Source organism: Canis lupus, chromosome 7 (genome assembly GCF_003254725.2).
Source record: "Canis lupus dingo isolate Sandy chromosome 7, ASM325472v2, whole genome shotgun sequence".
NCBI lineage: Eukaryota > Metazoa > Chordata > Mammalia > Carnivora > Canidae > Canis > Canis lupus.
This window is the reverse complement of record NC_064249.1, coordinates 6,211,227-6,225,715: the sequence shown is the minus strand read 5'-3', so window position 1 is coordinate 6,225,715 and position 14,489 is coordinate 6,211,227. Positions and strand designations below refer to the sequence as shown.

General features: G+C 39.3%; 1 protein-coding gene and 1 long non-coding RNA gene across 16 annotated transcripts in view; one reads left to right on the top strand and one right to left on the bottom strand.

Moving 5' to 3' along the window:
• LOC112648316 (complement receptor type 2-like) overlaps positions 1–14,489 on the bottom strand; it is a 152,762-nt gene that overhangs the window by 50,120 nt on the left and 88,153 nt on the right. For 3 of the 6 annotated variants that reach the window (XM_049112053.1, XM_049112050.1, XM_049112051.1), the window contains 2 exons: positions 13,222–13,245; positions 12,162–12,234 (listed from right to left, as the gene is read on the bottom strand). The exons of 1 other annotated variant lie outside the window; for it this stretch is intronic. In XM_049112053.1, the coding sequence (XP_048968010.1) occupies positions 12,162–12,234; positions 13,222–13,245 (97 nt within the window). Of the gene's footprint in view, positions 1–1,310; positions 3,403–7,021; positions 8,315–12,161; positions 12,235–13,221; positions 13,246–14,489 lie in introns of those variants that run through there. 2 more of the 6 variants (XR_004817539.2, XM_025429771.3) reach the window with 2 other exon arrangements.
• The window catches only part of LOC125755390 (uncharacterized), a 76,728-nt gene that overhangs the window by 39,790 nt on the left and 22,449 nt on the right, over positions 1–14,489 (top strand). For 5 of the 10 annotated variants that reach the window (XR_007411776.1, XR_007411777.1, XR_007411775.1 and 2 more), the window contains 2 exons: positions 2,047–2,142; positions 3,999–5,478. This is a non-coding gene — a long non-coding RNA (uncharacterized LOC125755390). Of the gene's footprint in view, positions 1–2,046; positions 2,143–3,998; positions 5,479–6,758; positions 7,023–14,489 lie in introns of those variants that run through there. The other 5 variants (XR_007411782.1, XR_007411780.1, XR_007411778.1 and 2 more) reach the window with 2 other exon arrangements.

Sequence of the window (14,489 nt, the reverse complement as noted above, 5' to 3'; positions counted from 1 at the left end):
TGGAAAAGAAAACTTTTTTTCATATCCATGAGACAGGGATAGAGTTTTCTTCTGTAGCTCCAGTGCTAAGAAAGTTGTAGGTCTGTCGTAGGTGCATAATAAATGCCTCTGAATACAGTATGAAATAAACAGGTGTTGCTGTCGGATGCATCTAACGTGTCTCTGCCAATTTCCCCCAGCATGGATTTACCAAACAAATGCAGGGAAAGTTCTGAGAGATTTTAATAATTTTAGACACTAGGAACAAAGTGGGGCTTGCCTGGAAAGGAGGGAACTACAACTGTCTACACACAGAAAACACTCCTGTATCAAGCAGAGCAAACTATGATATGAAGTGGAGGTACTGTCTCTTAGCCTTGAGATCATTTTAGTGACTTAGTTCAAAGACCGAGTGTTGACAATGAACATCCTGTAGCCTTGACAGGAATAAAACTCAAGAGTCAAGGCTTTGGGGGTGGCGCCTGGGCGGCTCGGTCCATTAAGCATCTGCCTTCAGCTTAGGTCATAATCCCAGGGTCCTGGGATCAAGCCCACATCAGGCGCCCTGCTCAGTGCAGAGCCTGCTTCTCCGTCTCCCTCTACCTCTCCCCCCACCCCCCGCCCCCCAGATTTGTGCGTGCACGTTCCCCACCATCATAAATAAAGTCTTTAAAAAAAATAAACGAGTCAAGGCTTTGAGTGATGTAGGGCAGTAAAGGCTCCTGTTTTCCTGCAACTGCCCCTGAAGATTTTGTCACGCTGCCAGAGTGAAAAAGAGCATGGAGGATATGCCTGTGTGTACACCAGGTTTTGAGCTATGTGCTAGATCTCCTTTATGAATGGCAGTACGGCTGAGGTAGATGTGTGGGGATGTCATCAAACAGGCCAACTTCTGTAAAAGAAATCACAATGTTGGATGAGACTTGGCCTCCTACATTCGTGTTTACATCATGCTTCTCAGAGGTGGCAGTAGCAGCATGAATGAGCCTGTGAGTACTCTGAAACAGAGCTTTCAGTGTCCTGGTGAATTACACATTAGGTATCTGAAAACCTGAAAAAGAATGACTAAACACAGGATAATTTTAAGCCATCATTTTGATGTTGGCCCTGAAGTGGTGCCGCCTCTATTTGTACCTGGTACACACCTGCCAGCCGGTTGGCCATACTCAGCTGTTACCAGCAAGAGCATTCCAATGGTAAACCTCACCCTACACAGGATTCTGAACACATTCATGTCCAGAAAGGAGGGCCTGTCTCCGAAGGAACATTTTGTTTCCGCTTGGCTTTGAAAGGCTTCAAAAAGTAAACACATTACAAACCATATACCGGCATAGATTTAGAAAGAAAAAAAATCTTTTATTCCTTCCCTGTTATACAAGTGGACACAGAACATTTTATTTAAACGGCATAGACTTGAAATTACGTCACACTTACGTGTAAAGTATACAAAAAGGAAACTAGAAGAAAAGTTAGATTGTTAGCAGTAATAATAGCTTTGGAGACTAGTTGGTCCAGCCCTACGTTCAGATGAAAAATGGAAGGCCAGAGGCTAACAGAATTGCTCAGCGACACAAATGAAAGTAGGCAATTCAGTATTTTGCCTGTGTTAGTATATACAGCAGTTCCCATGTATCACTGATGTCACAGACCAAAGAATCTCATGAATTTCTTTAAATTCAATTCCCAGGCATCAGATACCAGTTAATCACAGTACTCACTGACCTACTGCATTCTGGGAAGAAAGAGGAACCTATATTTTTTTCTTGTGATAGGGAATTTTAATTCTAAGAAAGTCCAATTGCCAGCAGTTAATTTCTAGCCCTCCTTTAAAGTGTACTTCTTCAGACACTCAAGACCTACTAGATTTCCCTAAGTTTCAACAAGCAAAACCATTGAGGATCTTTTCATATATTCATGGGTGACCTGCCTCTCTCTTGGTGGCTTGGCGGTATGTCCTTTGTCTATTTAAGGCAAGTAGGGTGGGGAGGGTTGGCCTTTAAACTTTTAACTCTCCAAATATGCCAGTTATGCTTGTCTGTGATACAAGTTGTAATTTTTTCCTCCTAGTTTGTCAGTTGACTTTGCTGCTCCTGTTTTTTTCTATCTTCCTGATTTTAAAGAAAACTTCAAGTTGATGTGCAGTTCATTCTGTATGTTTTCAAGGTAAGTGTGACAGACTAGACTCTAAAAGCCACCTAAACCCAAATTGTACAGTGGTTAGCAGTAGTCATATGCAAACCTATTGTTAAATATCCAGAAGGGCTCTGATATTCTCTAGATCATTAGCACGACCCATGATATCATACTAAATAAATTTTTGATCTGTAAGTATGTGAACCAGTGTGGGAATCCAGGGCCACTTAGTTCTATACTTACTTGTATGTTAATTTTGCAATTCTTAAAAGTCATGGTTTCTTAATTTATTGATGTGTTCTGAGTCTACACACAACTAAGTCCCTTCCTTTTATAATGAAACTTCTTTTATTTAAAATAGTATTTTTTATATGGAACATAGTTCAAATTGATTTTGAAATAGAGCTTAGGAAATATCCAAAGCTCATTGTTTAAAATGTTTCTCCTGAAAACCTCTCTCCCAGATTCACTTAATGCCTTTTTTTTTTTTTTAAGATTTTATTTATTCATTCATGAGAGACAGTGAGAGAGAGGCAGAGATATAAGCAGGTTCCATGCAGGGAGCCCGACGCGGGTTGGATCCCCGGTCTCCAGGATCAGACCCTGTGCTAAAGGCGGCACTACACCGCTGAGCCACCGAGGCTGCCCATACTGCCTTTGTAATCAACAGAAAATACTTCTTTCCCTAAAGAACATAAAAACTGATCTAGCTAGATTTTACTCTGATCTAATAGGAGATTTTGCTCTACAGAAAAAGTAAGAAAGACCTGTGTATAAAAAAATAAACATCTATGAAGAAAGGTTAGCAGAAAATGAATCAAATATTGACAGCAGTTATCACTGAGTAGTATTGTACGTGACTTATTTGTTTTTCATATCTTCATCCTGGATTTTGATATTCTTGTTACGAGCCCATTTTATAGCATGAGCATTTGAAAATAAGAAAGGTGATGAACAGACTTGTAAACAGAAATCCTAAGTGACACCTTCTTCTTTTAAGTGATTGAGTCTATATAGCCTTGGTGCAGACTTTTCCCCTAACTAGATGACGTGTGCTTCCCGCACAAGGAAAGAGCACATGGAGTGACAGTATCCAAGCTGAGAGGAGGGGAGCCTTTACCAGCTCCTGGGAGCACTTCAGCATCTTCAGGTGCACATGTTTGTATCTCTGTGAGGTCACTTCCAAGAAGTTACGAGTTTCACATCTTCCTCTGTTGAATTAGCTCCTTTCCAACAACATTTTAATTCAAGATGTTCTCCAGCGTGAGAGTACTTTCTCAGGGAAGGGCACTGAAATAACAGGATATTTTTATTCAGGTGACAGCATGAGTGACAAGTGAACACCCCCCCCCCCCCGAATTTACTGCTTAAAATCATGATTACTAGCATGACACATAAGTCTGAGTTTAGAAGAAGTGTTTATGCCCTCCTTAGTGGTGCTAGGTAGGACACAAGAAAATATTGAGACACTGAGTAGGTAAGAGAGAGATTAAGGAATAAGTTGACCTTTCCTCATTGCCTTTTTTGTCAAAAGAAGCGTGTTCTCAGTGTTAAGCCTTGTTCCAGAAATATAGATTCCTCATAATGCACAAAAAATTTCTGCCTCTTGTTTCTGAGCCATGTCATGGCAGGGGAAAGTAAACAGGAGCTGGCAGTTTGGAGGAGGGTCAGCCTCAGAGAGCATGTCCTGCTTCCCTAACACAGTCAAGACTGAAAAAAGATGTTGGATAGTCTAAGACGTCCAGACCCTTCCCTGGCCCTGCTGGAACCTCTCCTCTTCCTTAAGGCCAGGGGACAGACCCCTCTTGAGGCTCATCAGCTCAGCTGACACCCCTGTTATTCTTGCCACCTGATGCCTCATCATTGTTCTCTTTCTATCTCACAAGGCTTCCCAACATTATGTGTTACCTGCATCATCTTTCAACGTTCTCACGTCCTTCAGCTTGCAGCGGTGTCTTTGGAATCTGCCTCTTTACCTGTATCACCCTCTCTGTCCTTGTACCTGGCTTGGGTGCCCACGTCTTAAGCAAGGTACAGACTGTGACTCACTTCTGGTCTACCACATGATCAACCTTTCTTCTTTGGGAAAAATTCCAGTCTTAGGAGGAGATTGGAAACTAATTCATTAATGAGTTCCTCCCATTTTATTAAAAGTTGATATAGTCAATGTACACAATTTGACATATACCTTGATATAAAAGGACATTTCAAAAAAGTTGAGGATATATGAAACTCTGATCAATTTATTCTCAAGTATTTACTGTACTCTTCTCATTTGATTAAGTCTATACTTAGAGATTGGAGAAATTTGAAAGGGGGTCCTTACTCATAAGCAATTTAGCGTGGTAAAGAAAACACATTGGTACAGTATTGGTACATTGATTAATGTTTGAAGAATGAGCAAGTGAATGAATGCAATAGTGCTAATAGGTAACCATAAATGAAATATTGAATACCTTGGGATATAAGTTTGTATATGGTTTTTAATGATACATGAATGGTTGTCATTTGATGGATACCAAATTAGATTTAATATTATACAGTCAATATCATTTCAATGTATAACCTTGTAACGGTAAAGTATGTGATGAAGCCTAAGAATACTAGCCATTAGATGGATGGAAGCTATTACAGGTAATTTTTCTATTCTTTATAATTTTCTGTATCTTCTCTATTTTCCAAAGCACATATTACTTATAAAAGAAATTATTTTTAAAAATGGCATAGACAGTAGGTGCTATGAGTTCCAAAAACAGACATTACTTTGGACCAGAGCACTTTGGGAGAGAATCTTGGGTGAATGAATTGTGAGGTGGGTTAATGCAAGTTTGATTGGAAGAAAAGTGGTCAAGTGTTTAGGTAGGTAACCTGGCAGGACTGAGGAGAAATCAAAAGATATTTTAAATACTCTTGTGTATTGTTTTTAAATGCACTTGTGTAAAGACAACCATTTCCCTCACAATGGGCAGTGTTTATTTTGTGTGTTTATATTTGGTGGCAGCACAGCTGGCTGTAATCAGTTTCGCTCAGCTTTTCCATAATAGTAAAAGAAATGCATCAGTCCAAGGGCCTTGGAGCATAAGGCAAAACATCCCTGAACGCATAATATTCTCTGTCTTATTTTATCTTAAAATCTCCTACATTGTTTGACTTCTGTTCCCATATGTATTTATTTGTGTTAATATAATGCTGTTTTCCCTTCAAACCATTGGAATAACATTAGAAAAAAACTCCTTGAGAGTCATGTCATTCTTATCTCAGGACTTCTATACCCTATGGATATAGGAGTCAAGCTTTCTAGGGTATATGCAAATACTCTTTTGAGAAGAATCAGGCTGGATGGTCATTAAAGCTTCAAAAAGTTAATTAGCAATTCTGAATTTTTAAAAAGCAATGCGGATTTCAGTTGCTTCCATAAACAGTTGTGAAGAACAAGTTCTTCAACAAAGGCAAAGTGAGTACAAGTGAGATAATAAACCTAGGGATTCAAACATTCTATTTAGGAAAAAGTCAACCATACCCTCTATGTTTGCTTAGAAGATCTGAAATGCCTCTATCTTGATTAACTATAAAATGCCTCTCCTACCCCATTACCTTTTTCCATAGCTGTTCTACTGTCCTTTGTTGAATTTAAGATTTCTGACAAGTTTGTAGATATAAACTACCAGGTTTAAATTAGCATACATTGATATATGGGAAAGAGGACGTTTATTTAAAAATGTGATACTTTTGCTTCTGCTTTCTACAGGAGTGGACCTAATCCCCTTTATGGGCTTTTGGTGCTGGTGTTTCTGACCCTGTCCCAAGGAACTGGATAGATGTTTTACGATACTAGGGCCAGAGTATAAACAAGGACTGGGCGAATTGCCCTGCATGAAAAAGAAAAATGGCATTTTGAATTTATCAGAAAACCAAATCAAAATAGGTACCCTGAGAATACATTGAAGATTTTAACAAAACTAACATGCGTCTAATGTGAGAGAGGCCTAGGGAAAGGGTGGAAAGCCAAGGCCTACAAGGAGGACTAAGCAGTGAGAAAATCCTGATCACATGACACAGTTCAGGGTTTGGCACTTTTCTTCTTAAGGACCAGATAGTAAATATTTTGCCTCTGTATGCCACCCAGTCTTGCTTTCTGTGGCTTCCATTCAACTGCATATGAGGACTGACAATAATTCCAAGGATTACAGCAAGAAAGCAATAAATAGGCTAACAGTGAGTGAGACTGTGTTCCAGTAAATCTTTATTTGCAAAACAATTACTTTTTAGTTCAAGGATTTCTAATATTCAGTTCTAAGTTGTGTGCCACTTTGGGTTGTATAATTTCCCTTTCACCCCAATCCTGTAGCAAACAGCTGAACATTCAGGACAACAGCTATGCTAGTAAGCTGGTATCTGAATTCCTGGAATACAGGGATGAGGTGTGACAAGCCTCTGTGGGGGGCAGATAGAAAAGACAGAGCAGTCAGGAGGCCAGCTGTGGCAGAGAATTCAGGGAGAGTGGGGAAGCAGAGGAGGGGAAGTCCAGAGTCTCCTCAGGATCCTGAGGTGACCCTGCACATTGAAGGGAAATGGGGGACCGGGAGGCACACCCAAGTGGCAAATGCGTGGGTTCCACAAGGAAAACGAAAGCTTCCTTCTCAAAGGTTCGTGGCATCACTGCACAAACCTGCGGAAAGCTTTGTGAAAACAGTGCCTGGGCACAGCGCTGAGAGTCCTCACCCAACTCCCTGGAAGCAACCAGAGTCCCAAGAAAAACAACCACCAAGGCCTTTCCACTTCCTGAAGTACTTTCTAACTCCCCTGGTACCAGTGATGCAACTAGAGCATCATCATGTGCAAATCCTGTTCTCATTTTCAGTATTTGAGTTCCTGACAACATTATGAATTCGATATGTACAGTAGGTACCTGCTGTTTTCCTGATTTGTTTGCAGAGTTTGAGGCTGTATGCCGCTGTCTTCTTGAGGACTTAAATGGATATTCTCTTTAGGTTTTTCATCTGTATTGGTGCTAATTGGCAGAGGAAGAAAAACAGGAAAATATCTTAGTTATATGTATTTCAGTCTTGGGGAAAATTAGCCAGCAGCTTTCATCTTGAAATTTAGGGTAGAATTTGACTCAAGTTTCTAAAGTCTTTGCAAGATATGTAAAAGGAACACATAACCAAATCCCACCTTTCAGGACTAAGTCAAAACTCAGAAGTTTTGAAATGTGAAAACCATCCTGTACATTGTCAGAAGACTGAATTCTTATAGACAGGTGTCCATGCCTTAAAACAACACTTATTTCCAGAGTAATTCTGACTGGTAAATAATCATTTACTGCCCGATTGTGACATTTAAGCCTGGCAAGGTCATAAGCTCTGTACAGCGATCTTACATAAGGCTTCCTTCTTCCACTTTAGCAAAAGACAGAACTTGAAAAGTTCTGTTTTCTGTACAATTAACACCATGGTGTGGAGAGCAGTGGTCCTAGTCATGAGGCATATGAGGACTGACAATAATTCCAAGGATTTAATCCCTTCTAAATGCCAATAACAGTCACGTGTAAATAACAATAGCTAACATTTTCTGACCTTCATCCTAAATGAGGCACTATGCTAAGTGAGGTCAGAATGATTATCTCTATTTTACAGACAAGGAAACTGAGGTTTTGAGAAGGTAAGTGTCCTGCTGAGGGTTTCATACTAGTAAGTGATGTGAACACATCTCTTACTGACTGCAAAGCTCATGATCTCTGCCTTTTTCAGGGTTAAGTAAGCACTTGATTGTACATAAATGAAATGATAAATGATTCAGTGCCAGTACCGTGAGATTTCAAATATGTTTTAGATAATAGGGACTTTAGGGAGGAAGCACAAAGAGCTAACTCATTCCACCACTTACCAGTACTTCCTATTTACTTACTCTTTTACCTTTTCTTGGAAATTAGAACAAGGATATCCCTCTAGACAAGGAGGAAAACTGGGAGTCAGGAGCCAAAGTGGTCACAGGATGAGGAAGGGCAAACCTGAGATCCATGCATGAGGAAGAGGTAGAGGGTTGTACCGACAGTTGTTCTTGGGGGGCTTCCAAGAAGCAATGATTGCTTAGCTGAGGAACAGCCTAAAAGTGGTCTTGGATGTAAGTGGTACATTGAGGTGTGAGAAAATACAACCTTAGTGTATGTTGAATAAATGGCTATCCAGTTGATTGATGGTGGCTACGAGATAATAGAAAATATGTATTACTTTCTTCCCTTGATACCAGACACAGGTCCCTGAAATGCTTATATAGTTTCAGTGATATGAGCACTAGGATGCTCTGTTGTTTTAATATTTATTTTTTGACCCCATCTCTGATGTAATTCTAAAACCCTTCTAAAGGCTAGTGATAAGAGCCCTAGGAAAATCTTTTTTTTCAAAAGAGGTGACTGGGGGACTACCTGGCTAGCTCACGTGGTAAAAGCATGCAACTCTGGTCCCTCAGGGTTGTGGGTTCAAGCTTCATGTTGGGCCTAGAGCCCACTGGAAAAAAAAAAAAAAAGCAAATGAGGTGACTCTGGGTGGGCTTTGGATGGCACCTGATGGCTCATTGGTCACTAGAACAACCAAGCCAAGATTAGAAGGTTGGAATTTTCAGCCCCATCCCCTATCCTCCAGAGGGGGGAGAAGGGCTTGAAATGGTATTAATAATTGATCATGCCTACATGAACAAGCTTCCATAAAATCCCAAAGATATAGTGTTCAGAGAGCTTTCTAGTATGCAGAAGTATCCATGTATAGGAAGAATAATGCACCCCATCTCCTTGGGGACAGAAGCTCCTGTGCTTGGGACCCTTCCAGACTACACATGTATTTCTTCCATCTGGCTGTTCATTATATGCATTATCATAGCATTTAATAAATGGATAAACAGAAGTAAATGTTTCTCTGAGTTCTATGAACCGCTCTAGCAAATTAAATCAAACTCAGGAGGGGTTCATGGGAACTTCAGATTTATAGTCCATTCTGTCAGAAACACAGGTGACAAGTTGTACTTGAGATTGGCATGTAAAGTAGGGTGGGAATAGTCTTGAACTGTTTTCTTAACTGTGGGATCTGACATTATTTCTTGGAAGTTTTAGAATTGAATTAAGTTAAATTGTAGGACACCTAGCTGATGTCACAGAATTGCTTGTTGTGGGGAAAACACATATATAGTGACCAGGAGTTAAAAGTGAAGTGTTCGGGGATCCCTGGGTGGCGCAGCGGTTTGGCTCCTGCCTTTGGCCCAGGGCACGATCCTGGAGACCCGGGATCGAATCCCACGTCGGGCTCCCGGTGCATGGAGCCTGCTTCTCCCTCTGCCTATGTCTCTGCCTCTCTCTCTCTCTCTCTCTCTCTCTCTCTCTGTGTGACTATCATAAATAAACTGAAACTTTAAAAAAAAAAAAAAAGTGAAGTGTTCGGGGATCCCTGGGTGGCTCAGCGGTTTAGCGCCTGCCTTCAGCCCAGGGCGTGATCCTGGAGTCCCGGGATCGAGTCCCACATCAGGCTCCGGGCATGGAGCCTGCTTCTCCCTCCTCCTGTGTCTCTGCCTCTCTCTCTCTCTATCATAAGTAAGTAAGTAAGTAAGTAAGTAAATAAATAAATCTCTAAAATTAAAAAAAAAAAAAGTGAAGTGTTCTTTCTCTATGTGTAGTTAAGGTACCCACAGAAGGAAAGACAGGTATTTCTAATACAGTGGGTAAGGTGAACATAGGAAAACAGGGAGCCTTTGCAATGAGAGGCCTTAATAGTTTTGTCGTACCAAGCATTATACTAACAAGGACTTTAAAGTGCTGTCTTATGGACAGGAAGGCTATATAGAAAAGGCAGTGGATCTGAGGCAGAAACAAGAGGCAAGGATGAATGGGCTCTGGATGGTGGAGCCTAACAGTATTATTCTTCAGTGATCAAGGCATGACTTACCTTAACAATTGTGTAAAGTACTGCTAGAGTAAATACACAGTAAAATGCCACGCGTGCAGATAATAGCATTTTTTTCACTAGTGAAATACCAAGCCAATGAGGTTTTTTTAATCACAAATGAACAATTTCAACCTGTAAACATACTGTCACTCAAGATGAGTAAACAGAATATTATTCAAACTTTACAAATAACCGTTATATTTTAGCCTGAGATTAAGCATGAAAAAATTCACCTGAGTATTTGCCCCATTAAGCATCTGAAAATAAAGCATTTTCAATGAACATTATTTATCAAACATAATTAAAGCATCCAAATGAACTTTGACAATGAATAGTGACCCAAACCAAACTATAATTTGCTCTGATCTACATGATCTTCAGAGTCTAAAAGTACCTATCACTAATGATTTTTAAAAGTCACAGAAAGAACTTCTAAGTCTGTGTGAGTGGAGTTCCCTAAGTCTTCAGTAAACCAGATAAGGCCAAATGAAGAGCCTGATAAGAACAGAACCCCTTACAGAAATACTGTAATTTTCTTAGAGGTTAATAACTCAGAATAGAGTGAAAAGGAAGAGATTGCTTGCTATTCTCTATAGAAGGATACCGGCCTAATGTACCAGAGTTACTTTAAAAAAAAAAAAATCATTAAAATAGATGGGGAAAAATATTGAAAGAAAAAAGGAAATATTCCACCTTTGTACCATATGTAGTTTTGGTTAATACAGAATCAGATTCAGAAACAAGTGGCTGAAATGATTTCTAGGTAGTCAAAGGGTTTCAGGATTCTGAGTCCAATCATCAGGACTGAAGCCCTACACCTGAACAGCCTCCTGCTGGGGTGATTTTTAAGCAAGTCACTGAATTTCCGTACCCTTCAGTCTTCTCTGCTTTAGCATAACAATATTATTGGGCCTACCTACCTCACAGAGTTGGGAACTGGAGAAGACAATAAATGGTAAAGTATTTTGTAAGCAAATGTATTGGCGGTTTCTATTCTTATTAATCTTGACTACCAGTAGAAGTAAAAAAATCATTAAACAATTATTTTTTAACTACACTTACTGTGGTTATCATTTTGCAATGTATTACAAATACCAAATAATTATGTTGCACACCTAGAACTAATGTTACATGTCAGTTATACCTCAATTAAAAAGAAATCACCCAAAAGATGATTTTGAGTGCCTATAGGTAGTCCCTGCTCACAAAAAGCTCATTGTCCAGGGAGAGGAATATTGAGGAGTATAGGATAGACCAAGGAGACAAATACTTTAATAGAGCATGGGAAGGCCCAGTGTAGAGCAGAGGGAGGGAATGACAGATTGTTTGCAAGAAGTTCTGCTATGATATTCTGCTTTTTAAAAACTTTACATTGGATTGGCATCCTCTGTGGAAATACCAAAATTTCAATTTCTATAAAGCTGCTTTAGGAGACTGTGCTTGCTTACAATGTTTGCTATAGGAAGCTGTTCACTTAAGTTCTAAACTATTTTTCTCATGGGTATAGAATTTGCTGTTCAAGCTTTTAACATTGATCTCATTGAGTTTGACCCACTGTTTTTATTGTAATTAAATAGTACAAAAGCTGTAGACATTCTTTTCCCAAAGTCAAAATGCTGCTTTATTTAGATCTTCATCTAAGTTTAAAAAGTAAGTGATGTTTTAAAAGTTTTGTTTTGTTTTTTTTTAATACTCCAAAGCAAGTCTCAGTTTCTCCACACTGGCAACCTATAGGTGACAGCCAGTGGACACCCTAACTTCTAGTGCCTTGATAAGGTCTGTATATACAGGTCAGAGCCAAGGTGGGATGTGAACTGCCTCACCACCACCTTTGGAAAAGTTCCTTCTGCTTATTTTCTCTTTTGAAAAACTTGAGTCCTTCTTAAAATCCTAAGCTTTTTTTTTTCTTTTAGATGTTCTTATTACATATATTTCTTTTGGTGTGAATACTTCTCTATCTATAATGTACATCTAGAGCCTTCTTTATAATTAAGTTATCTGTTTATGTAGTAGTGTTTTATTTTTTTAGGTTTTAAGTTTTCTTTTACTTCTCTTTGGCTTTCAAGAAGAGGTAGGTACAGTTGTAGACATTTTCTAGAAGAATATGGCTGTACTTACCGTTTTCTGTGCTTTATAATTATGCAACAGGAAACAATGATGAGTAAGAGAAAGATCACACCAAAGACAAGGCCTAGGCGGTAAAACAGGGTCACTGAATGCATGGAAAATATAACCCATAGGTTTTAAACTCTAAATATCTAGCCCCCCTAGTGGTTGCCAGTGAGTTTTTTATATGTAACTATAAATGTCTTTTTATTATATACATTGCTAAATTTTTTATTTATTTTATTTATATATATTTTAAAATGTACTTTAAGAAACATCTCACACAGGCTTTCCTTTAAGAGTTACCCTCTGCTCCTGGTTTAATCTAGTGCATTAGTCCTTACTACATAAGGGGTGAGCAGAGCAGCCTTTCAGCAAATAGGTGAGAACAGCACTGGAGCTCCTGCCTCTGGCACCCCAGGACCTGGAACTCCTGTCTCGTGTAAGACACAGGTACAGGTTCTTCTAGGTAGCAAAGTCTACCCCCAAACCACTCCTCTTATGTAGGCAGGTCACAGAAATGGGCTTAGGAAATGGGTCTCTGTGGCTTCCACTTTGTGCAAGTCTACCATCCCGAGAAGCTTCCGGGGTTATCAACCGAAGAGGAAGTTGTGCTCTCCAGCTCCATTAGAAAAGGAAGGATGCTTATTCATTTGTAACAATTCAAAGCCAGCATAGATACTTCCATAAAGGGGGCACTTGGGTGGCTCAGTGGTTGCATGTCTGCCTTTGGCTTGGCGTGATTCTGGGGTCCTGGGATCGAGTCCCATATTGGGCTCCCCAGAGGGAGCCTGCTTCTCCCTCTGACTCTTCTTCTGTGTCTCTTATGAATAAATAAATAAAATCCTTTTTTTTTTTTTTTTAGTTTTAAGAAACTTCCATAAAGGACACTCACTCTACATGCCTGTAGGGATGCCAATCTTGCCACACTGTGGCCTGAATTTGGACTTTCTTTCCTTCCAGCTGGAATTGTAAGAGATGTTGATCTCTCATTTTACATTTCTTTCATTGTAAGTGAATACTTACTGTGAAAGGTGCTAGAGCTCCTCATCAAACCCTTCTCAAAACTTACCAGTTGTGAGAGCATCCCGTGTGCCTGAAGGGAAGACAAAAGCCAGGATGACACAAGTGTGACATGCAGCATGATCAAACAGGAGCTTTCAGCCGGGGACGATTCATCCTGATTTCTTTTCAGCATACAGTCTACTGTTTTTCTAATATAAAAAGCCATCGGTCTCCCTCACACAACAACTTTTATATTGTGCACTCAGCAAAGTATGTGTTTTTTTCTTTTTAACTTAAAATTTTATCATACAATAACAATTTCAGCAGAGAATTTGTAAAACTGTATAAAAGAAAAATATCACACATTATCCTAATACCCTGAAAATTTTTTTCTTGGTGAAACTGTCCTAAAATTGTGTACATTTCTCCAGGTTCCTGGGCAGAGTATGCCTGCCTAACTACCTTTTTCTACATTCAGTTCCAGAAAGCTATTTCTGGAAGCTATTATTTCAGGATGCCTGTAATAGGTTTTCAGGGACTAGAGAGCCTTAAATCAATCTTACTTTTCTAGGACTAATTCTACTTCTGTCTCTTTCAGCTTGTCAGCTTTAAAAAGAATCATAATAGAATGATAGGGGGACCTGGGTGGCTCGGTGTTTGAGCACTGCCTTTGGCTCAGCTCGTGATCTCAGGGTCCTGGGATGGAGTCCCACAACAGGCTCCATGCAGGGAGCCGGCCTCTTCTTCTGCTTATGTCTTTGCCTCTCTCTGTGTGTCTCTCATGAATAAATAAAATCTTAAAGAAGATAGAATGATAGAAGAGGGTGCAAGTCCTTGGAGTCATATAGGCTCTTTTAAAAATCCTTTTTTTTTTTTTCCTAAGTAGCCATATATTTGCCATGCTAGTTGATTTCTCTGTATCTCATATATCTTATCTGTATAGTAGAGATCACAGTACATCTAACTCATAAGATCATTCATTCCCTAAACATTTATTGAGCACATATGAGCTATTTCTGGGTACTGGGGGACACAGAAGTGAAATAGGCAAAAATTCCTGACCTCTTGGAGCTTTTATATATCTATATATTTATATAAATGTACAGATATATTTCTCCCCACTTAATCTTGAAAACCACTTAATGGGACAACTTTGGGGGGGTATAATCATGAACTTGCTCAAGAACTCATAAAATTAAAAGAACAAATGTAAAGGACTCAAAGAAGTGCTTGTCCTATCGGAAGCACTAATAGATGGATATTTGTGTTTATTGCTTAAAATATATATATATTTTTCTTCATCACAAATGTAATAGTATCAAATAATACAGAAAT